At 44.0% G+C, this 24,072-nt stretch overlaps 1 protein-coding gene across 1 annotated transcript in view; it reads right to left on the reverse strand.

Annotated features, from left to right (window-relative positions):
• LOC147727460 (vitamin D-binding protein-like) overlaps window positions 1-23,796 on the reverse strand; it is a 254,538-nt gene extending 230,742 nt beyond the window's left edge. Inside the window, exon 1 of the mRNA XM_086961531.1 lies at window positions 23,641-23,796. Coding sequence (XP_086817657.1) covers window positions 23,641-23,737 — 97 coding nt within the window. The 5' untranslated portion in view covers window positions 23,738-23,796. The remainder of the gene's footprint in view (window positions 1-23,640) is intronic.
• Between the last annotated feature and the right edge of the window lie 276 nt (window positions 23,797-24,072).

Consider the following 24,072-nt stretch of genomic DNA (forward strand, 5'->3'; position numbering starts at 1 on the left):
TATATAATCTGATAGTATATAATGAAAAAGTAAATGTACTAATTTTCCTTCTCTTCAGGCATCAGTTTCTAGTGAAGGCAGATAGCAACAATGCCATCAAAAAGTGAGAGAAGAAAGAAACATAGGAAATGATACTATATTCTCACACCTGACAAAGAAAAAGGGCAAAATGTAGAGAAAGTGGTGAAAGAGAAAAGAGCTACTGGTAAAAGAACCAAGACATTATTTAAAATAGTGTGTGGACAAATGGAAACTCAGCGACGTCAAGTAAAGAAAAACAACATTTGAGGTCAACTAAGAAAGGAGAAAAAGTACCTTGATACGAAGACTACAAAATGGTCGATTCAACAAAGCAGAGTGTCTAACCAGAAGACAGAGGCAATTTAAGTAAATCAGAGTTAGAATGCTCCGTAATTTCAGAATCTAATAAAAACTATGAAGAAGTAAAAAAGAAAAAGAGAAGCAGTCAGCCACAAGAATGTGTTCAAACTATAGTTGATAAATCCTTTTCTCTCAAGAGGAATCTATTTATTTTGATTCTAAGCAGAATGAGAACACTGAATAAAATAGTTTTGTCTATGAGGAAAAGAAGACAAAAGAAAAGACTTGTCAATAGAAGTAACTTTTGCAAAGTTTACAGAGTTGAATGGAGACATGCTTCTAGTACTGAGCCTTTCTTTAATGAAGAAAGCTACTTCCAAGAGATTATAAGTCCATGCAGATTTTTTGAGATGAAGGATGGTGGTCCTATTTCAAAAGAGGTGATGGTAGCTAGGAATGTTGATGAAGTGATAGCTGAATGAGGTACAGTGAAGGCGTAGACAAGTCCCAGTATTTTAATGAAACTGCATTCAGTAGGAATTTGCTGATATACTGAGAAGTTTCCTACATAAATTTCCATGCAAAAGTCTGAAACAGAAAACAGGGATTTTGCAAGGATTAGATCCATGCTAAGTAAGGAACTACACTACCAGGACATTCACTAATATGTATCTCAAAGAAATTGTGCACAAGCAGTTCTCATCATTTCAGAATGTTAGCTATCCATCACACAAAAATGCGAACTTTAACTAGGAAACTTTACTATGTCAAAACTCCTGCTCTGTGTTTAGGAGAAATGAATAGCACTCTTTTTCATGGTACAGTAGCAGAGGTCGAAAAAGTCTATGAATATGTTCAGTTTTGTTTCTGAACAGGAATGTAGGTTAAATGAGGACTTGGTATCTGCAAGTGTTGTGGAACAGGGCACAGCTATTACTGTTGATTGCTCCACACGGCAAATTATATGAAAGTACTGTTATGATGATAATATAATGCCAGCTAAAGCAGTCCAGAACAAGTTAAAATTAGTTTCAGTCCCACAAGAACTTCAATATTTAAATGTTTGTGAATCAATTCTAATGCAATTGTTACATCCATTCCGAGCTATTGTTTGTATGGAGCCAAAGACAAGAAAGTTAGCTCCAGCAGAGTTACAGAAAGGTCGTTAAAGGTAGAGTTGTGTAGTTGCTATTAGAATTCATGCCGCATATTGAAACTGTATGGGTGCAGAAAGATTTTGAAGAATCACTTATTATTCTAGTGAATGGTGTCCATACCAATAGCAAAAACATATGGCAAGAGTTAGTGGATCTTAGTAAACTAAAAAAGCAACATTACACCTGGTACAAAAGTATATTTTTTATAAAGATGTAGATGTTCTTCAAAATGTAACACATATGGAGGATGACACTCATCATCAAGAGGTCAGATTGAAAAAGTGGATGGATCGAGATGAGAAGAAATGTAGAAACACTACAGTATTCATCCTCTGCATTCTAAAGAGACTATTGGTGCTGCTATTGATCTCTTTCAAATGAAAAAAGCAGAAGGAGCTCCCTTAAGTGTGTGGAAGAAAAGTTGAGAAGCTCACTGTTTTCCACATCGGTTTTCTATTGGAGTAGGTAGTAGATATGATGATCGGCCTGTATAAATAACAGCAGCCGAGTACAGATCAACTAGACTATATTCAGAGTATACTAGATGTTGCCAGTGTATTCCCTATATATGTCATTTACTATTTGGGAGTGACTTGCCAGGACTTTCCTATGCAGTAAACCACATTTTTAAAACAGGAGTGAATCTACAAAATCTCACAGCAAGGGAATTTGTTGACAAAGTTCAAGGAAAAGATGAAAACCTGTAATACAACTTGATTAATTTGATGGTGTGCCAACATGGCACCAACGAGTATTGGTATATTCAACATGGTGAACTGAAATGCATGTTGAGAAACCTAGGTGTACCTACTTAGTTTCTAACACTCTGTTGTGCTGGGTATGCATGGGATGACCTGCTTGAATTCTTGCAAGAAGCAAACTCAAACACTTAGGACTTCAAAGTGAAGACAGCTGGAGAAGTTTGCTCATTGGATCCTGCAAATGTTTGCAGATATTTTAACCACAGGTTTCAAGCTATGATATCTTTCATTTGTAACATAAGAATGACTCCTCTTAGTGAAGTAACTGATTTCTTTTGGCGTAAAGAGTACAAAGCTAGAGGTGCTCCACATATTCATATCCTGTTATGGGTAAAAGATGCACCCAAACAGACAGTGATCAGTCTGTCCTGTGTTTGATAGAACAGTATGTGACATGCGCAATCCAAAAGTTCTACATTTTCAAACTCATAGATGTGGGAAGTATTTTTGTCGAAAAATAGAGATGCAAAAAGACAATTTTACATGAGATGTGGTTTTGGATTCCCATGATTTGTTATTCTGAGCGCTTTCTCTATTTTACATTGCCAGATTCCAAACTGTACCTTTTGACAAATTGTTTAAGAAGGCTAACCAAAATAGGACTTACTCAAAATGCACATCAGACGTTATGTCTACATTGATTCTAGTAACAACTGGAAAATACTTTATAGCAATGCTACAATGATGCAGAACAGATGGTTCTAAATTGGAAACTCAAATTACAAACTTTAGATCTGGACAAATATCAATTTTGGGAAGAACTTTTACTACTTTGTCTTTCATCTTTCACAAAGGAATTAACATAACATGTCTATTTGTAAAGTGCACATTCACCTGTAGTCATCTTGGTGCTGAATAACATATGTTTATTGTTACCCAACTCAATGATACTAATTTGATCAACTTCAGAAATATGAAAGGCTGAGTGGGCCCACCAGAATTTGAACCTGTGACCATCAGGTCAAACGCAGACACCTATAGTTGACACATTAATCCACTAAGACACCAGGCCCAGCCTCTAATTTAACCTCTGGACACTACACTATTTAAAGGGCAGAATTGGATGGACAGAATGCAATGACAGCAACCTAAAATACAAACCAAAACTTCCATTCAAACTACTAAACTCTTATCTTTTCTTACTTCAACCATAGTTCTAAGGAGGAATTCTCGATAAAAAACTGATGTACGGTATTTCTTCTACATGGTTCATCAGTGCTTCAGACATTTTTCAGCCTATTGGGAGTCTTTAAAAGGTTCTTCAAAGTTCAAAAGTCCTTTTATCTTCCAGAAAGGAGTTAATACTACATCTACATACCACACTTTCTAACTAAAGTCTGAAACTGGATGGACACAATCCAATTAAAGCAATCTTAAGTAGAAACTAAAAACTGCCTTTGTAACTAAAGAATTACCCCTTTTGTTCCATCAACCAAGCTTCTATGTACTATTTGTGGAAAAAAATACAGTATGGGATTTTTTGTATAAGGATCATCAGCATTTTAAACACCATTTGGCCTACCAGGGGTGATGTTTTCAAAAGGATATCCAACATTCAAGAGTCCTTTATATTTATGTGTAGTATTTCACAAGATATAATAATTTAAGAAATATTTTTAACATAGGTTGGTTTAGATTAGTGTAGTAACTCCAGAAAAAGCAACTGATTAATGAATTGTAATGAGTTCAATCCATAGTGTCACGTATTTAGAGAGATTTACTTTGCAGCTTTGGTTTCTTTTTACAATCCATTGATTGTTTCTTCGCCACTATTAAAGAATGAGGCTCCAATGTTTATGGTGAAGAATTATGAAAGCTGAGAAAAGTAAAAAAGGAAACATTTTATTTTTACTCTATGGTGATACAGTGTTACAGTATAACCAATGTGTATTGGTATGTTGCTGTAATTTTGAACATGAAATACTAACGTATCTTTGTGTTCTTTTTCTTTTTCAATAGCGGCTGCAGTTAAACAGCTGCATTTTAGCAGGTCCCTCTGTGTCAACGCAATGCCATCTTCCACAGGAGGCGGGGAGCAGTCAGGGACTGTGGGAGCCTTGAGGCTTCCCCATGGTCCCCAACTGTTAGACCTGGCATCTTTGGAGTGGTTTCCGCAGACTTTTTGCCTCTACCTCCTGTATTTTTGATGCTGTGCTGGATTTTGTTTTTGCTGGTTTAGATGCTTAGGGCACTTTGCCACTGCTGATCAGTGTCAAAGTGCAAGTGTTCCCTGGGTAAATTGTTATTGTGAATGGTTATCCATGATTGGCATATTTGTTTGACCAGTAAGTCCCTTTTAAAGTGCACAAGTGTGCCAGGGCTGGTGATTTGAATGCTACTAATGGGCCTGCAGCACTTATTGTGCCACCCACATGAGTAGCCCTAAAATGATGCCTCAGGCCTGCCACCGCAGTGCCTGTGTGCAGTTGCTAACTGCCATGCTGACCTGACCAGTGTACCGACTGGCCAGGTCTAACCCTTCCCTTTCTGTGCACATTGGACACCCTATGGAAGGCCCAAGGTACCCCCCTGGGCAGGGTGCAGTGTATGTGAAAGGTAGAGTATGTACTAATGCAGGTGACATGCTCTGATAGTGAAATACTGCCGATTTCGTTGTTCACTATTGAAAGGCAATCTTGCCCATGGGCTAGAATGGGAAATGTTGTGTATCCTGTTTACCTGCATATCTTCCCATAGGAGCAAGATAAAAAATTAAAGTCTGATATCCCTAAACTCAGAATTTAATAACCCATCTTTTAGGAAGGATGGTTTTTAAATCCTGTGTTTGGAAACAGTACTTTTAGAAAGTGGATGTTTTCTTGTCTGACCTTTCTGTGTGCCTTGGCCTGTTTGTGAATTGACTGTCTGGTTTGTGAGTGACAGGGGCTGGGGTGGCTCCAGGAGGCTGAGTGAGTCAGCCCTAGGCGGAATAGCTTTATCTGCATCTTGTGTGGTGGGAGGGGATAGCACCTGGGCCTGAATAGGGCTGTGCCTGCCTTCCACAATGCTGGCAACACCTCCTGCTGGGCAGCTGATGACCCTGCCCCTCTCTCTCAAAGGAAAGAAGGAGTCATGTAAACAGAGTGCTCCAGGACTGACCAGAACTGGTATGGCCTAGGCCAAGGCCTCTCTGCCTTCAGAGAACAAAGAGAATATTGGTATAAAAAGGGATACCCAGACCCCAGAAAATTAGATCATCCTGGAATCAAGAAGGAACCTCTGCCAAGGAGAAAAGCTGGAAGAGTGAAGGGGAAGGACTATCCTGCTGTGTGTTTGTGAGCTGACCTGCAGTTGCTATTCTTCCAAGGAGAGGAGGTAGGACTTTGCTATTGCTGTGTCCCCTTTCTTGAAGAGATCTCCAAGGGTCTGAGGAGAGCTGGCCTCCTGTTAAGAAGTCTCAGGAACAAAAGGACTTCACCCCTAGCTTCCCCCTGAACTCTGCTGTGTGAGTTCTGACCTGCCTAGAGTGCTTGATCCATTTGTGGGGCCTCTGGAGGTTGTTTTCTGCTGTTTGGGGAGCTGGACAAGAAGAAAAGAAGAAAATCTACAATTTGCATGCATCGCTTGCTTGCGAATTGCATCGTCGACAGTGCGAGAAGATTCCCATTGCCGCGAATATCGTCGCAGCGCCTATTGCCGCTGCAAGAACCAACGCATCGTTCACTTGCAGAGCGCATCGCCCCGGTGCAGGAAGATTCCTGTGGCTGTGAATATCGTCCCAGAGCCTGTCATTGCTGTGAGAACCATTGCGCCGCTTGCTTGCGGACCGCATCCTGTCACTGCAAACTCCGTCGCAGAGTCCAGCACCAACGCATCGAGGGGCAGTGGCAGAAGAGGATCAACGCTGCGCTGCGCATCACCGCTGCACCGAAGATCGTCAGCGCCCCGAGGATCATCGTGTCATGCCTGTGCGAGGCGCTTCCTACCAGAGAACTTGCACCCCGAAATCCATACAAGGTATCGCATCGCTCCCCATACAGACCGGATTCGTCGCAACATGCCCGCTGCGTGCAGCGGGGTTGTTGCATCGCCTCCCCAGGGTCTCAGGAGTGACGCATCGCTTGTTTTTCTACACTGCAGTTGCCGCTAGGAACATTTGTCGCATCTACAGCTACTTTGGGCTAAAACTGACGCAACTGTGGATTAATTTTGATGCAAACCCTAGAACTCTTTTAACATCACATTCTTGAACTGTGCATGTTTGATTTCTGTTGTTTGGTCTTGTGTAGTTAGATAAAGATACTTTATTTTTCTAAACTGAGGTTGAGTCCATTTGTGGTGTTTTCACTATGTTACTGTGAGTGTTTGTACAAATACTTTACACATTGCCTTTGATAAGCCTGTCTGCTCGTGCCAAGCTACCAAGGGGGTGAGGAGGGGTTATCCAAAGAGTGTATCCCCTTTACCCTGACTAGAAGCAAGGGTTCCTATTTGGACATTGGTACCTACCTCTGCCAACTAGAGACCCCCAGATCTAACATTGTTGGTCAGCGGTGAGGATGTGAACTTGTATTTGTACTTGACCTACAGTAATTGGTGTACATCACTAGTCTAGTGCAGACCACTACGCAACCACATACCCTGTTTTTATTTTTGATTCTATTTTTTAGTAACTCTTCAAAAGCATCATGTCTCAGAAGGCAGCAAGTGAATTGGCGTTTCACATTGAGGATCTGTATTCTTACAAGGTTGAGGAGCTTAAACAATTCTGCAAAAATCTTGGTTGCCCTGTGACAAGCAGCTCTAGGAAGGATGAGCTGCAGAGAGCCTTGAAGGCCTGGTGGGAGGTTCAAGAAGAAAATGATGCAAGTGGGAGGAATGGTTTTCCACCCCAAAATCTACCCGTGAGCAGACCAGGCTCAAGGCCTGGCAGCAACCATTCTGGTAGGGGTCCCACTCCAGAAGAGTTAGAGGAGAATCAAAGAGTGAAAGATCACGAATTGGAAGTCATGAGAATCAAAATGAAGAAATTGGAAGTAGAGAAAGAAAGGATGGCAGAGGAGAGCAAGAATGCCTGTGCCCTGGAAGAAAAATAAATTGCTTTTGGCTCATGAGTTGAGCATGAGGGAGCTGGATATCAAGGCCAAGCAGGCGGAGTCTGGTTCAAATGGTGGCAGCGCACAGCCAGTGCAGGGGGGTAAAGTTTATATCCCCAAGGATTTGGTACAGAATTATATTAGGAGTGAGGATATCTATGTCTGGTTTACCTCTGGGGGTTGGTAGAAGCTTTCCTGGCCTGTAATGTTCTCCGTGTTAAGGAAGAATACATGGACCAGATTCAACCACCAATGGCCCGCACATTGTGGGAACACTTTATGTAAATAATTTTACACATAACTGAAAGTGTCACCAAACTACTTCCCTGAATTGTGATACCTGGAAATACACCATTGAGGATGTTGTACATGTCCTCTTTTTTGTCCTGCCTAAGCCAGACACAGGCAGAGATGGATCAAACTGCTGTGTACTCTTTGGGGTGTGAGGCCATACCCTGTGGCTTACCGTATTTTGAAATGGGACAGCAGCCAGGTAGCGCATTTGGTCATAATTTATACCTCTATATAGTTTGGCTATATAGGAAAATGCAGAGGGTGTTGTTTTAATTGGATTACACTTGTTTTTTATTATTGATTCATTCTTTTACACATGTTCCAAGATGCCCATGGGTCGACAATGTATTTGTTACTGCAGAACTGTACCTTTTAATGGAAACACGCTAGCTGCTATATTTATATATTTTTTTAGATAAAGCCCCTTTTATGGTCAATTACCTGTTTAGTAGTGATGGGCTGTGTTTGGGAAAAAAAATTGTTTTTGTTTTAATTGATTTTTCTGTTTGTGAAAATGTTTTTTTATCCTAATTATTTTAACAAATTAACATTTTATCTGGCAAATGTCATTGATCGTTTGTGTATAATGTTTTTACGTGCTTTTATGGGTTAAAGAACTGAAATAAAGATAAACTGACTGCTGTATATATATATATATATATATATATATATATATATATATTACCTACTGGCGGTCGCCAGTAGGTATATATAGTTAGGACCTAGTTACCATAGGAAATTCCAAACATTCTATTGGGAATAACTTTGGCGCCGATTGAGGGATCTGCCTGTAATTTTCCTTAAATTCGCCTTGCTGCACTCCGCTCCTTCCCTGAAAGTTTCGGGGGGATTCGTCAAGCGGGGGCCAAGAAAAAAGGGGGGTCCCAAAACGTGTTTTCCCCATGGTAATTTCATAGGGACATTCTGACAAGGCTACAGCTCGAACGGCTGAATGGAATTACACCAGATTTGGCAAAATGGTAGGGACTGGTATGCAGCAGTGCCTTTTGTATGTTTGGTGTAAATCCCTCCAGTAGTTTTTGAGAAAATTGAATTTGAAATTTTTCAAATGGCATTTTCTATGGGACCTTTAGACACGGCTACAGCCCGAACGGCTGAACGGAATTATACCAAACTTAGCAAAATGGTAGGGACGGGTATGCAGTAGTGCCTTTTCTATATTTGGTGAAAATCCCTCCAGTAGTTGTTGAGAAAATGAATTTGAGCAAATTATATATCTATATGCGCTCAACATTCTATTGGGAATAACTTTGGCGCCGATTGAGGAATCTGTGTGTAATTTTCCAGAATTTTGGCCAGCTCCGCTCCGCTCCTTCCCTGAAAGTTTTGGGGGATTCGTCAAGCGAGGGCCGAAAGGGCGGTCCCAAAACGTGTTTTCCCCATGTTAATTTTCATAGGGACCTTTAGACACGGCTACAGCCCGAACAGCTGAATGGAATTACAACAAATTTGGCAAAAAGGTAGCTCGTGATTCAGAAAGAACTCTTTTTGCTAAATGGTGTAAATCCGTTCAGTAGTTCCTGAGAAATAAAAAAAAAGTGGTCAAAAAATACATTTCCCATAGGAAACTTTAGACACGGTTACAGCTCGAACTGCTGAACGGAATTACACCAAATTTGGCATAAAGGTAGTCCTTGCCTTAGAAAGAACTCTTTTCCTTAAATGGTATAAATCTGTTTAGTAGTTGCTGAGAAATTAAAAAAAAGAAAATATTGATATATAGAGGCGCAGTGGATCCGCGCACCCTCCCGATCACCAGCTTCATGCTAATTGGCTGTCAACACTCCAAACCAGGAAGTATTGGCTGCCATCTTGTGCCTCAGTAACAGAGGCACAAGAAAACAGAAAAACTAAGGTGCAAAACAAGAAAAATGGGGCAGGGTAGAAACACCCTGACCCCCCAGGCCTGCTCAGGGGGTCCCACAAGGACCCCCAGGGCCCCAAAAAGCATTTTTGTTTTAAAAAAAATTCAGAAAATTTACGGGGCATGCGAAAATTTGATAGCGGCCCTGGGGACCACCACCCCTAGGGCTTTTCATAAATATTTGCAGGGCTCACGGTCCCCCCTAGCAGCCTGGGGACTGCCAACCCCGGGGCTTTGTTTTTTTATTTTTATTTTTTTTAAATATATTTATTGGTTATTTATGTATACACACAGCACAATACAAATACCATAACAAAAAGAAAAAGTACAATGATCCAGTAACAGCACAAAATCAAGTTAACCATGTTATGCAAAATCAAATTAGTAGCATCAACCATTAACCATGCCCTCTTTCCAAACCAATATTGGACCCCATATTTTCTCTCCTAGTTTCCTCCCTCTCCTTACCTTCCTAGCATATATTCCTTTTTCTAAGTTATAAACCCCAAGGAGTGTAGACAGCCACTGTTGCATTACTGGAGCTATTTTACCTAGCCATGCTCTTGCTATCACAAGCCTATATACTGCCATCGAGACAAACAGAAATTCTTCATACAAGCTGTCAGTCTCCGCACTAACACCAAGTAGTATTAAAGGGGGGGAAAGAGTAATATCGAGCCCAAGTGAACCAGCAAAAAAATCCTCAATGCCCTTGATAAGTGTATGGAGCAGGGGGCAAGTAGCGAAAATATATATACTGTCTGCCTCAGAAATATCACAGCGTGGGCATGTTGTCCCGGTGGCCCCTCCCCACTGCGCTATACGAGCCGGTGTAAAATATAGGGAAAATAATGTTTTATAGTGCTGAGATTGAAGCGAAGCAGAGCATAGAACTGACCGCCCCATGTCCAAGGAATTAAGAAAGAAGGCTGCATCTATCTTCAACTTATTTGCCCATTTATCCCCATGTTTTCCCAAGTTGTCCGCCTTAGTCACTACCAAGGCTGCATAAAAACTACGGATTGAGCACTCCTCCCCTCTTTCAATAACTTCCAGGTTATTATTTTTACCAAAACCAACAGCCCCACCTTTCCTTTTACTCAAAAAGCTGCGCACCTGGAGATATTTCAAAAAACGACTTCTATTTAAATGAAATTTAGCTTCCAGGCTTGTAAATTGCTGCAGTGTCCCATCTGGGCGTAACAGGTCCCCGATTTTCACGATCCCCTTAGCAGCCCATTCTGCCATAGTCGCATCCAAAAAGATCAGTGGGGGTAATGTTCTATTTTTATACAGCCTAGTATACCTGTTAAACCTTCCCAAGCCAAATTTCCTTGCAAAGGCGGACCAACTATTGTAAGCGGCTTTTACCGCCTTAAATCTTGTTCTCTTAAAATATGAGTAATCAGTACAATTAGGAAAACAGTTCTCCGTGTCAGGCCCAAGAATGGTTTCGTACACTGCGGTAGAAGTTGATTTTATTCTCGGGTCTGTCCCCCCCACTAATAAAATCTAAAATCCGGGGCCCCCCATCCTCCTCTACCTCTAGGTAAAGACATAAATCTATACGCTCTCCTGGTTTTCCCATGCGCCCAGATAAACCTATTCAGGAGGGCCTCAAGTTTATTAAACTATATACCCTAAACAAACAGCGGAATTGCCCTAAATACATATAAAGACTTTGGAAGAATCAGCACCTTAATTACATTCGTGCAACCTACCAGGGAGAGATGGAGATTATTCATCCTAACCAAATCTGCACTAACCTTAGCCATAAGAGGTGTCATGTTTCTTTCCACTACCCTATTTAAATCCGTGGAAATCTCCACCCCCAGGTAGACAGCGGCACTTACTACACGGGGATCATCACACACAACAAATGAATTTATGACTATTTGAGTCTTGTTACTGTTAAGCCCATATCCTGAGATTCCCCCAAATGTTCTTGCCTCCGCTTCTATCTCATTAATGGCTGTTGCGGGGCTAGGAGTAACTATTGCCACATCATCCGCATATACGAATATTTTAAACTGCTTACTGTTAAAGCTTACTGCTGGAATATTTGGATTCCTCTCTAGTTTGCGCAAAAAAGGGTCCATGTACAATGCGAACAACAGCGGTGATGACGGACACCTCTGCCTAGTTCCCCTCCTAATAAATACCGGGGTGGTAAGACCTCTGTTGATCCTAATCCGGGCTGTCGGTTCCCTATATAACACCTGAATTGCTTGAATGTAGCCATCCCCTAGGCCATACCACCTCATCACTTCCCATAAATAGTCCCAGGAGACCCTATCAAATGCCTTCTCTTCGTCTAGAAACAAGGCAGCATTAGGGTCACCTGGGACCTCCGCGGCGTCTAACAATTAATGCGTTGGGTGGTACCCTTACCTGGAATGAACCTGTGCTGAATATTACTAACCATGCCCTCTATTACCCTAGCCAATCTTTTTGCCAAAATGTTTGAATACACCTTGGAATCAGCGTTCATTAATGTAATAGGCCTGTAGGACCCGGGAGATGTAGCAGGCTTCCCTTTTTTTAAAATGACTATGACTTCCGCCCCCCCCCCCATGAATTTGGAATTGAGTGTCCTTTCTGTGCTTGCACAACCGTTTTTAATAGGTCCAACAACAGCTCCTTCTGAAAAACCTTATAAAATTCCACAGGTATCTGGTCTGGACCTGCTGGTTTGGCTGAAGGGAGCTCCGTTAAGGCTGCAATCAGTTCCTCCGCATTAATAGGGGATTCTAAAGTTGCTTTATCCTCCTCTAGCAATTCCGGCGCTAAATTATACTTAAGATATTCCTTAATCTCAGACACCCCCCCACCCTCGACTATACCATAAAGCTCAGAATAAAATGTTCTAAACACCTCCCGGACGCCCTGTGAATCAGATATCAACCTCCCCTGACCATCCAGGATACCCTTAATTTCCCCCGCCGAAGCAAGCTGCCTAGTGCGGACTGCCAATATATGACCAACCCTTTCACTTAGTTCGAAGGCCTGTACCCCACCATGTACCTCCAGTAAGCGCCACCATGCTGCGTTACAGAGAGGTGGGCCAGGCCATGCCCCTTTTTACACCTCTCTGCAACGCAGCTCTGTGGCACTTACTGGAGGTACCTGGTTGACTAGTTGGACCCCAGAGACCGTCAGGATTCAAGGGGACTTAATCTCTCAAATTCAAACGGCCACAGGGCGGGTTTGCACACATGTCACCTCAGGCCCCCACCTCCCTTCACTACTGTGCAAATGCTCCTCATAGCGGGTTTTAAGAGGTAGTTTTAATCCCCCTGCCCTATTATGTACTAGAGCCTTACAGAGGAGGTCATGCTAATCACAGGGGTACCCCAACTTATAGTGTTCCCTAGTGTATGTAGGTGTTTTCACTGTATTCTAAGTGTCTTTTACCATAACACTGGCTCTAGGCCTGGTTAGCAAGAGTCAATTGCCACCAGTACCCGTCTGAAAAAGTTGTGGGCACAGGATGATTTTGCAACAAGGCCTCTTTCTGCTCCTCTGTTGGTTTTTGCTGCACGTCTTGCTTCTTTCTGCACTTTTCTTCGTCCGTGTGGATTTCTGTTGCATCTTTCTGCATTTCTTTTGCTTTTTTCTGTGTGTTTTTTTTCTTTCTTCACATGTCCTAGCTCTGTAGGCATAGCTAGAAACTAACATTTGAAAAACCTTTGAAATTCACTGAAAACACCAAAGGTTTTAGGGAAAGTTATAGTTAGTTGGACATTTCACTCATACAAAACCATAGAAATTCACCTGTTATAGTTAGTTCAGCTAACTATAACTTGCGCCCCGTAATGCACTGCTGATGATGTCACATAGTACATCACTCATGACATGGTCAGTGACATCACTGATGACATCTCAAATGAAATCACTGATGACATCATCCTTAAGATATTTTGGTGCATCTTCTCACACCCTAATAAAACCTTTGATACACCCACTCTAAATTACAGACTACCATTCTCAAAGCCATAGACACTCCAACACCAATAACTACATACACACTCACTGATTCTTAGGTTTACACGCACATCCACTCACTCACCCGTACAGTCACTCGTACTCATGGTCACTCAGTACAGGACTATCATATGCACTCATACAACTATATAGACACTCACACACCACCACTCATCCATAGAGGAACTCACACACATAGTCAGTCATGAAATAATTAATCACACTGCCATTTACTCACCTATACAGTTATACACACACCAGGTCAATCACTCATACAAATACTAGCAAATTCTTACGCTTTTATACAATCACTGATACAAGCACACACTCATCCATACAGCCACTCTCACAATCACACTCTCACTTATAGCCATTTACATACTCCAACACACATATATACTGCCTTTCACATATGTAGTTACTCACACATGTTCCATTGAGATATACATTCACTCACTAACACACCCATACACACACTCACCCACCCATACAGTACATCACAGATGCACTCTTGAAACCATGCACCCAGTGAATCACCCAATCACACATCTATGCACAGTCACACACACCCCACCCACACAAACACTCAGGCACCTATACATATACTCAGACAACCAATCAATAACCCATATAGACACTAATGTAGCTATTCACAAACCCATACAGCCGCTTTCACACCAACAGACAGACGGATACAGACATTCACACAGTTTAGTCTCTAACCCATGCATTCAGTAAGATACGTTTAATCGCTCACTTATAGAGTCAGTCACGCACCTACTAAGTCTCATCCATTCAGACACTTATACACCCACTCTTTCTTCAATACACCTTGCCCTATATATATATGAAACATATTTAAACTTTACACAACACACTCCTCCCCAATATATTTTATGTATCACAAAAAATAAAATTTTGCTCAGGCCTAGTGGGATGAGGTTCCCGGGGCCAATACCAGGCTTGGGATATTCACGTATGCCCTCCTCTCGATATTAAAAGAAAATAAAAGATGCATAGGATCCCCCACCCCTGGCCCACCCAGGTAGTGTTATAAAGGAAAAGAGAGAACCTGCACTTTAAAAAAAAATCTGCCTGAGGTGCTGTGGTACAATCACGGTACTATAGTACTGCAATTTCTTTTCCTTTTTTCATTTTGTTCCCAGGAGAGGTCCCGCTGGAACCCCCCGCATCCCCCCCCCCCAAACCACCACCTCAACAAGGCCTAGTGGCCCATGGTATTCCTACCCTGCACCCATAGTTCTAAAATGGCTGCCAAACAGCTCCGTTGAGGTTGATAGCAGCCAATCAGATCTTATCTGTTGGTCTGCTATTGCTATTGTCTGCTATTGAAACTACTGAACAGATTTACATCATGGAGAAAACGTATTTTTAGACCCCCTATTCCTTGGCCCCTGCTTGACAGATCAGCCTGAAACTTCCCAAGAATTAGCTAACATAGATGAACCTTCAATCTGGTAAGTTTCACTAAGATTCCTCAATCAATGCCAAAGTTTTCAGCAAACCAAGAATTCAATTTCCCAAAGAAACTGGGTCCTAACTATAAATACCCAGTTACAACAGAGTGTGTGTGTGTTTATGTGAGTGAGTGTAGAGCCAACAGTTAACTTTTTGAATAATTCTTTACTTAATGTACTACCAATATAAAAGTATTACAATTTAGCTATGATGTAATGACTCCTGATATAAGACCAGGAATGCAATGATTTCTGATGTATAGCCTGCCAAGTAATGACAGCATACCCTCTCAGGTATTCTGGCAATCTCTCAGGGTCATCTACTCATTTTATCTACTGTAGTCAACGCCATTTTGCCAGACTGTTGAAACATATTGTGGGTTTATCAGGCATTGTGTGTGATAATTGTGCTTTTTAATATAATGAAGGGAAAAAAACATTAGATTAAACAATTGCATGAACAATTTCTTTTCTGTACAGTCCTATAAAGAGATGGATAAAAGTTATTTTCAAACTTACATGTTTGATACTTTTTATCACACCAATCCTTGATTTCAGACAAGGGTGCCACTTAGAATTATGACCAGTTGCTCCTACAATTCAAACTCATAAATGGACCCCAGCCCTAGGTTTCCCTTTAAAACAGTCTAATGATGAGGAGGGCTGCAAGAAAAAACTAAGGGGACACTGGTATTTGCAAAGCCCTTGCCTTGCTATTGTGTCACGCACATGCGAGCAAAGCATTTCAAGGGGCTTAGTGAGATTGACTAAGCCACGCAAGGCCACCTTGCATGGCTCTGCACAGAGTAATGCAAAGCAGCACAAGTTGTTGCTGCCTTGCATTACTTGCATTACCTTGCCGTGGAAAGGCATTCAATGGGTGGAGCTTTGGTGTTCCCAAGCTCCACCCATGGATTTTGGTGCATTCCCAGATTTACTAAGACTAGTAAAGCCGAGAATGCATTAAAATACTACGCCTTCCCAGGTGATGTTTAATGAGGAAAAGTATGCTTATTTCTCCTCGTTTGTTCCTCTTTCCAGAAAGAGGAAAAAGCCTCAGAAGATTGTTTTTGTGCAGGAAGGTGTCCCTTCCTGCGCATAAACAATCCTAGCTGTAACGGAGGCACCCTTGCACAATGGCGCATATCTCAGTCTTTGCTGTGCATTCCTGGACTCTCCCTGTCACGCAACACAATGCGTTGTCCTGCTGCATTGCGTTGAGTGACTTGTTAGTAAATCTGTCTCTGGATGTCTACTGCTTGAATCACATTTCTAAAGGGAGGAAGCTGTTCATAGTGGAAACTGAAGAACATTAACAGAAAAGGAACTCAACTGAAGTGAGAAAGAACATGAATTTGCATGGGCGATGGGAAGTTATAGTCTGGAATAAGTCTTTTACTTTCAAAGGAGCTTCATCTGTTTTAAGTGAACTGGTTTCTCTTGTGAATGTGCTCATTGAAGGAGAATAAAGAGTCAGTAGAGTAATCTACAGTCTTGGTAAGAGGGCAAAGAAAGGGAACAAAGCCGTTTTGGTTGTATGGGTTTGATCAAGGTTGTGTTCTAAAATTGCAGTTTTCCAAAATGAATGAGGATAATTTCCACATTTAGGTAGCCCACAAACTCATGGACTGGATGATGTGTACGCAGTGTCTCAATAAGTCTACTAAAAAAAAGTTGATGACACTTTTTACACAAACGCTATCATACTGCTTTAATGCCAAGAAAAATTTGAAAAAATAAGATCATTATAAGCATATATGTCCATCACTGCCATCACTCCCCCACTGACATTTATGAGGGCAATTATCGTATCGTGTTAGCAGGCATCAGGGCGTCAGTGGGATTCTGGAGGATCCTCCCGTTGGCCCCGATAGGCCGGGTAGCCATAGCCAAGATGATCATGGTTCCCCAGCTACTATACTACTTCACAAATTTACCAGTTATTCCACCCAGGTCTTTCTTTCGGGAACCTGATGCGCTCCTCCGCTCACTTATCTTGGGGGCTAGCCGACACCTGATAGATCTCACTAAATTGCAATTGCCCACCACACAAGGGGGTTTGGGCGCCCCTGCTTTCGAGTCATATTTCCTGGCGGCGCAACTCCAGTGGCTGTCGTACTGGATGGCGGGTAGGCATACCGGTGAAACATACACGGCGCAGGGCCCGGTCCCCATCCAGGAACTTCGTCGTCTGCTGCTCCCGGGTACCAAACCACGGCGGACATACCCGCTGCAAATGTCGGTGGCCCGAAGGTGTATGCAGAGAATTCACCGCACGATGGCAGGGACCCCATGTTACTCCCCTCGGCTGCCGCTGGTCGGTTGGCCCAAGCGCGTGGACGGAATGTGAGATAACCGAGGCAGAAGCGCTATTCACGGAGGGGCAGCTTCGTCCCTACGAACAGCTTATGGATGAATATGACCTCCCACGGGACATTTTTTAACGCACCGACAGCTCATAGAAAATTATCGCCCACACTCTGACCTTACTACTGGCGAGCCCCAATGCACCCAGTCATACATACCATCCTATACATGGGCATAGGCCGACACCTGGTCACATGCTGTAGAAGTCCATAAGAGAACTTGCTAACAGACCACTACATGCTCTCCGAGCCTCCTGGGAAGACGAATTCGGGCAACAGCTACACGACTGGGAATGGGTTAGAGCGCTGGAATTCCCCAAGAAAGTGTCCCGAAATGCCTGTTTTAAAAATATACAGTTTTATGTCCTGCATAGAGCGTAACAAACACCGGCGTGCCTACAGCAGTTCTACCCAGACACTCAGTTTCTCTGCCCCAGATGTCATTCATCAGACGCGCACTTCCAGCATATGTTTTGGAGCTGCTCCACTCTACGACCGTACTGGTCTACAATCCTAGACACAATAAAAAGAACTCACAGGACTTACAGAGTTACACACGTGTGAAGCAGTCGCTCTAGGAAAATTTCGAAGGCCGAAAACGCACAAAGTGCAAGTCCGCTTATCCTTGCTCCTCGCCAAAAGACACATCGGCGAGTCACATCTGGCCCCCCGATAGAGGCATGGGAGGGAGCGGTGCAGAAATGGGCAAAGGAGGAGACCCTGAGGGAGGAGGAAGCAAAGGGACTGCAAAAACACCCCATATCATTAGAGTGGGCCATGCTATCCCACCAGTTTCAACAATCGCACATGCGCACGGATCCAAACACCTCTCAACATGACCCTACAGTCTCGACAGCACAAACCTCGCAACAGAGCACGCATAGCACAACCCCCGTGCCCCCAACCATCATGTGATATATGAGGACTCTGCTGCACACTACACCACCTACTGCACCTAGTGACGACATCCAACTGATAGCCCCTACAAACAATACTATGCCACACTAACGGCTTGTAGTTGACGCGACCTAGATGCCCTCCACAATACTCACACCCTGACTCTCCCCCCCACAACGCATCCCCAATTTATTCTCCCCAGTTCCCTTTGAAATCACATTGTAATAGAAACAAGAGGACTACAACTCCCAGTGTCCTTGCCAAATGCAGGGGGCATGTCCGCTGATTGAACAGCAGCATTACTGTTGCCTCATCGTGCATAGCAAAATGTAATGTGATTTTATTGTAAAATGTTAACACAAATATTTTATTAAATCAAAAAAATCTGTCCATCACTGGCATATTGGTGACGTGAATGTGCTGTAGGGTGAGCCATATTCCAGGAACTCAATGAAACAGTTAAATAGCATGCAGATCTTTAAAGGTCTCCATGTTTGAATGGCGTGGTGGTACCGGGAGGAGACCATCTCACATATTGTTGTTTGTTGGTCAGACTTTGGTCAGCTGGACCTTAATCTTTGTCCTTCTGGTCAGGGGATTGATCTTCTCCACTCACCAAGAAGGACTGCTTCCTCTTCACTTAGGGTAGGTCATAACAATGTATCCTCTCTAGAGTCCTGTTACTGGCCTTGGGGGAAACAGCAACATCTCTCTGTGCTGATAAACAAAATCTCATTCCAAAATCCAGATGAAGGACACATACGGTCTGAATGGGACCATATTTATCCCTCTTTGGGGGTAGCTATAGTTAGTTAGAAAGGAATGTTACAACTCTATTTATTATAAACCACATCTTGCCAAGCTTTTCAACCTTCTTAGTGGGCAATGTGGAAACCAGAAGAGGAGGTGGCTACAATGGGCCAATGGGATGTGGATTGAACTCAGATTCCCATATTCAGGCCTGCTAGTTGACAGACTCAGCACAAATGGGGGCCTTTGGTACCGTGACAGCTAGAAGCTGGACAACAGGGAAGCAGAGGCATACTTTTACAACTTGACAGAAGTCTATAGGGTGTCTTCTCCAAGGGCATCAGTATGCCAGCTGTCATATATGTTCATGAACGACGAGAACTTGAAGACAAGACACCAATTTGTGCACATGCTTTCTCAATCACACACCACTTTTGTAGCATGATGCCACCCACATAGCACCCTTCATAGGTATATGGAGGGAAGGTAAGGATCACTGTTATTTAGGACAACACATTGTAAAAGAAAAGAGCTGTAGGTTGCTTGACGCCAGCTTGTAGGTACAAAAGAAGGCCCTCTCAAAACTGCAGCCAACAAAGGAAGCACAATTGACTCACAGATGAAACACCTGATAAGCCCACAATATGTTTCAACCAGACGGCTAATAGTTACTATTGACTGTACACTGTGGATGTGTCTCCTGCACGTAGAGCCTTGTTCTTTGCTAGTAAATATCCTAAAATATGGAGCACCTTCAGTGGCTCCATGTTACGTAAGTCCACCGCTGGAAGACCACAGGACAGGACAGAAAAGATCATAAACAGGAACAGGGTAGAGCGGCTTTTCTTGTCATACAAAGACTTTTGCCCGTAGACCTGTGCCGCTTACAGAAACAATGCAATCTCCAAATCATACAACATAATGCCATCTTGTTTGTTGTGCCTTCCAGCCCGCCCCTACACCCAGCGCCCGCCTCCCAGCTGACCCTCCCTTGCCCCCGCCCCCTCCACTATCCACATATGACAGATGTATCTGAGCGCAGCGTTCACGCGCAGCGGTCGCCCCCCATGCGCGCCGAAGGTGCGCCAAAGGTAAGCCCGTCTACGCCCGTCCGCGCCTGGACCGCGCCCAGCGCCAGACCCCCTGGCCCCCGCCGTACCCAGCCCACTAGACTCACATATGATGCCGCAACTCTCCTCGCCCTCAACTCCGGACGCACACCACAATGCTGCAAAGCCACCCCAGCACGTACCCACGGCCCATTCGCCTGTCACATCTGCAAGTTCACCTGCTTCAGGACCCTCACCAAATCCACTTCCTCCAAACATAGCTCCGACTCCAACCACCTGAAGTGCATCCTGCTGAACACCCGCTCGGTCCACAGACACGCCACTGAACTCTGGGACCTACTCGACACTGCGTCACCGGAAATCGCCTTCCTTACAGAAACATGGATGAACACATCATCAGCACCCGACATCGCTATAGCCATACCGGACGCTTACAAGATCATCCGAAAAGACCGCACCAACCAAACAGGAGGAGGCATCGCCATCATCCACAGGAACACCATCAAAATCACGACCAGCTTCGACGATAATCTTGCAACCGCCGAACATCTCCACTTCCAGATCCACACCGACCCTAGGACCACACTTAGAGGCACCCTCATCTACAGGCCTCCAGGAACCCGCACTCAATTCAGCGATGACATCTCTCACTTCGTCAGCCCACATGCCCTCGCCTCCGAGAACTACATTCTATTAGGAGACCTCAACTTCCACCTTGAAAACAAACAAGATAGCAACACCAACTCCCTTCTGGACAACCTGGCCAATCTTGGACTCAAACAACTTTTCGACACCCCCACCCATGTAGCCGGGCACACGCTCGACCCTATCTTCACCTCCAGCAAGCACATTTCCTTCGACCGTACCATAACTCTCCATTGGACGGACCACTGCTGTGTTCACTTCAACTACAAAACCACCTTGACCCACAACCGCCCACAACCTATGCCTCGGAGAAACTGGAACAAAATCACCTCCGACCAACTCCTCACATCACTCAACCAAAACCCTCCCACCCTCTCATTGGACCCAAACCAAGCGGCCACCAAACTCAAGCAATGGATCACCCACAACGCTGACGAATTAGCACCCCTGAAAAAACACCAGATCAATTCAAGCAGCAAAAAGGCTCCCTGGTTCAATGATGACCTTAAAAAATCCAAGAAGCTATGCCGCACCCTAGAGAAAACATGGAGAAAAAACCCAACCACCGACAACATGGCCACCCTCAAGGCAGCCACCCGCAAACACCACCAACTGATTCGATCTACCAAGAAATCAGCATTCAAGGATCGTCTCGACAACAACGTCCACAACAGCAAGGAACTTTTCAACATCGTCAAAGAATTCACCAACCCCGCCGCAGCATCTAACGACATCACTCTCTCCCAAGACCTCTGCGATGCATTATCCTCCTTCTTCTACAACAAAATTGCCGACATTTCCAATAGTTTCGAGAACACTCCCTGCGAACAACCCTCCCCACCCCCCTCAGATCCTACATCGCCAACTAACAACCTCAGCGCCTGGAACCCAGTCACCACCGAAGACACCATCCGCCTAATGAACTCAATCCACTCTGGCTCGCCAACCGACCCCTGCCCCCACCACATCTTCAACAAAGCTGACTCCATCATCGCACCCCATCTCCGTGATGTCATCAACTGCTCGTTCAACTCTGCCACCTTCCCAGAAAGCTGTAAACACAACGAACTCAGCGCCCTCTTGAAGAAACCCACAGCAGACCCCTCTAAACTTAAAAACTACGACCCATATCCCTCCTCCCCTTCCCCGCCAAAGTCATTGAGAAAGCCGTCAACAGCCAGCTCGCCGCCTTCCTTGAATCTAACAACTCCCTCGATCCCTCTCAGTCTGGATTTCGAGCCAAACACAGCACCGAAACTGCCCTCATTGCAGCGACAGACGACATCCGAACACTTCTAGATAACGGAGAAACAGTGGCCCTCATTCTACTCGACCTCTCCGCCGCTTTCGACACAGTCTGCCACAGCACCCTTATACTACGCCTCAGCAACATCGGCATACAAGGAAAAGCCTTGGACTGGATCATCTCATTCCTCGCTGGGAGAACTCAAAGAGTCTGACTTCCCCCATTCAACTCAGAGGCCACTGAAGTCATCTGTGGAGTACCACAAGGATCATCACTCAGTCCCACCCTCTTCAACGTTTACATGAGTCCACTCGCCTCCATCGCGCGTCAACACAACCTTAACATCATCTCTTACGCCGACGACACCCAGTTAATCCTTTCCCTCACCAAAGACCCTAACACCGCCAAAACCAATCTTCACGAAGGCATGAAAGAAGTAGCCGAATGGATGAAACATAGCCGCCTAAAACTCAACTCAGACAAAAAGGAGGTGCTCATCTTAGGATCTTCCCCCTCTGCCTGGGACGACTCTTGGTGGCCTTCCGCTCTGGGCACAGCACCCACACCCACAGACCACGCACGCAACCTGGGATTCACCCTAGACTCCTCTCTCTCGATGTCCAGACAAGTCAACACAGTCTCATCCTCCTGCTTCAACGTACTTCGTATTCTCAAAAAGATCTTCTGCTGGATCCCCCTCGAAACAAGAAAGACTGTCACCCACGCACTGGTCACGAGTCGACTGGATTATGGTAACACACTATACGCCGGAATCACAGCAAAACTACAGAAAAAAACTCCAACGCATCCATAACGCGTCAGCGAGACTCATATTGGACATTCCTCGCCAAGATCACATCACCGGACACCTAAAAGACCTCCACTGGCTTCCCGTCAACAAGAGAATTACATTCCGTCTTCTCACCCACGCAGACAAGGCCCTCTACAAACTAGGACCCGAATGCCTCAACACTCGACTGTCCTTCTACACACCCACCCGCCAACTCAGATCGTCCAATCAAGCCCTCGCCGTAGTCCCGCGCATCCGAAAATCCACCATGGGTGGCAGATCCTTCTCCTTCCTGTCGGCCAAGACCTGGAACTCACTCCCCACTCACCTCCGCCTTACTCAAAACCACATCTCCTTCAGAAAAGAACTTAAAACCTGGCTATTCAACAAAAATTGAACCCCCCTTCCCCAAGCGCCTTGAGACCCTCTGGGTGAGTAGTGCGCTATATAAATCCATAAACTTGAACTTGAACTTGAACCTAAGCATATGATGGCTGTTTGCATGCCATACTATATGTTATTGGCATAAACCTGCAGCCCAGTTTGTTCCATAAAACAGGTTGAGAAAATTCCACGGGGAAATGGCCAACGCACGCTACATGCCATACTGCCCATGAAAAAATGCTTAATTTAGATTTTAAAAAGTGGTATATTAGATGTCAACCTTCATTTACACGTTCTGGCCACTATATACAAATATTTAACCCTACAGACCGAGCTGGAAAGTAAAGTAAAGGGAATTATCCAGGTTAATTGAAGCAGGTGAAACAAATAAGCTTATTTCGACACCCACTAGCAGTATGTTCTAAGATGCAACTGAAACTAACTGGAATTATGCTACAGACCAGATCCAGTGAAAACCGATTTTAACAGGTAAACGGGACTATCCAATGAGATTGTTTACCTGGGTAATCCCTAGTCAACATGCACAGAAAACAAATGGTCCTTAGCTCTACCTACCTATGTTCTGCCCATACCACTGCTCAGGCTTGAAACTCGCGGGTGCTGCGATCTGTGAAAGCAAAATAGGACAGAGAAAAGGAAGAAGGGTCCTCATGCTGGAGATTTCTGCATAAGATTGTAGTCATTAACATTTTGAACTGCGTCACGAGCTACAATAACACAGCCGCATTTATATGTGTTCTGTAACTCATTAATTGTGTTACTTTATGGTGTGTCAGTAATTGGAGGCTGCTGCTCACACCTCTAACATTCAAAGGGAAATACACTGAAGGTAAATAATGTTTAACCTTGCCTCCTGGGCCTAACTTGTCTGCCAAGACAACCATCACGAGAACCGAAAGACCTGGGGCACTGCAACCTCGCTGCCACAAAGTAAACAGAAGTGTGTCTGACTCACTTCTCATAGGGTGGAAATAAGCCAGCAAACTG

The sequence above is a fragment of the Lissotriton vulgaris genome, chromosome 3_1 (assembly GCF_964263255.1).
Source record: "Lissotriton vulgaris chromosome 3_1, aLisVul1.2, whole genome shotgun sequence".
In the NCBI taxonomy this organism is placed as follows: domain Eukaryota; kingdom Metazoa; phylum Chordata; class Amphibia; order Caudata; family Salamandridae; genus Lissotriton; species Lissotriton vulgaris.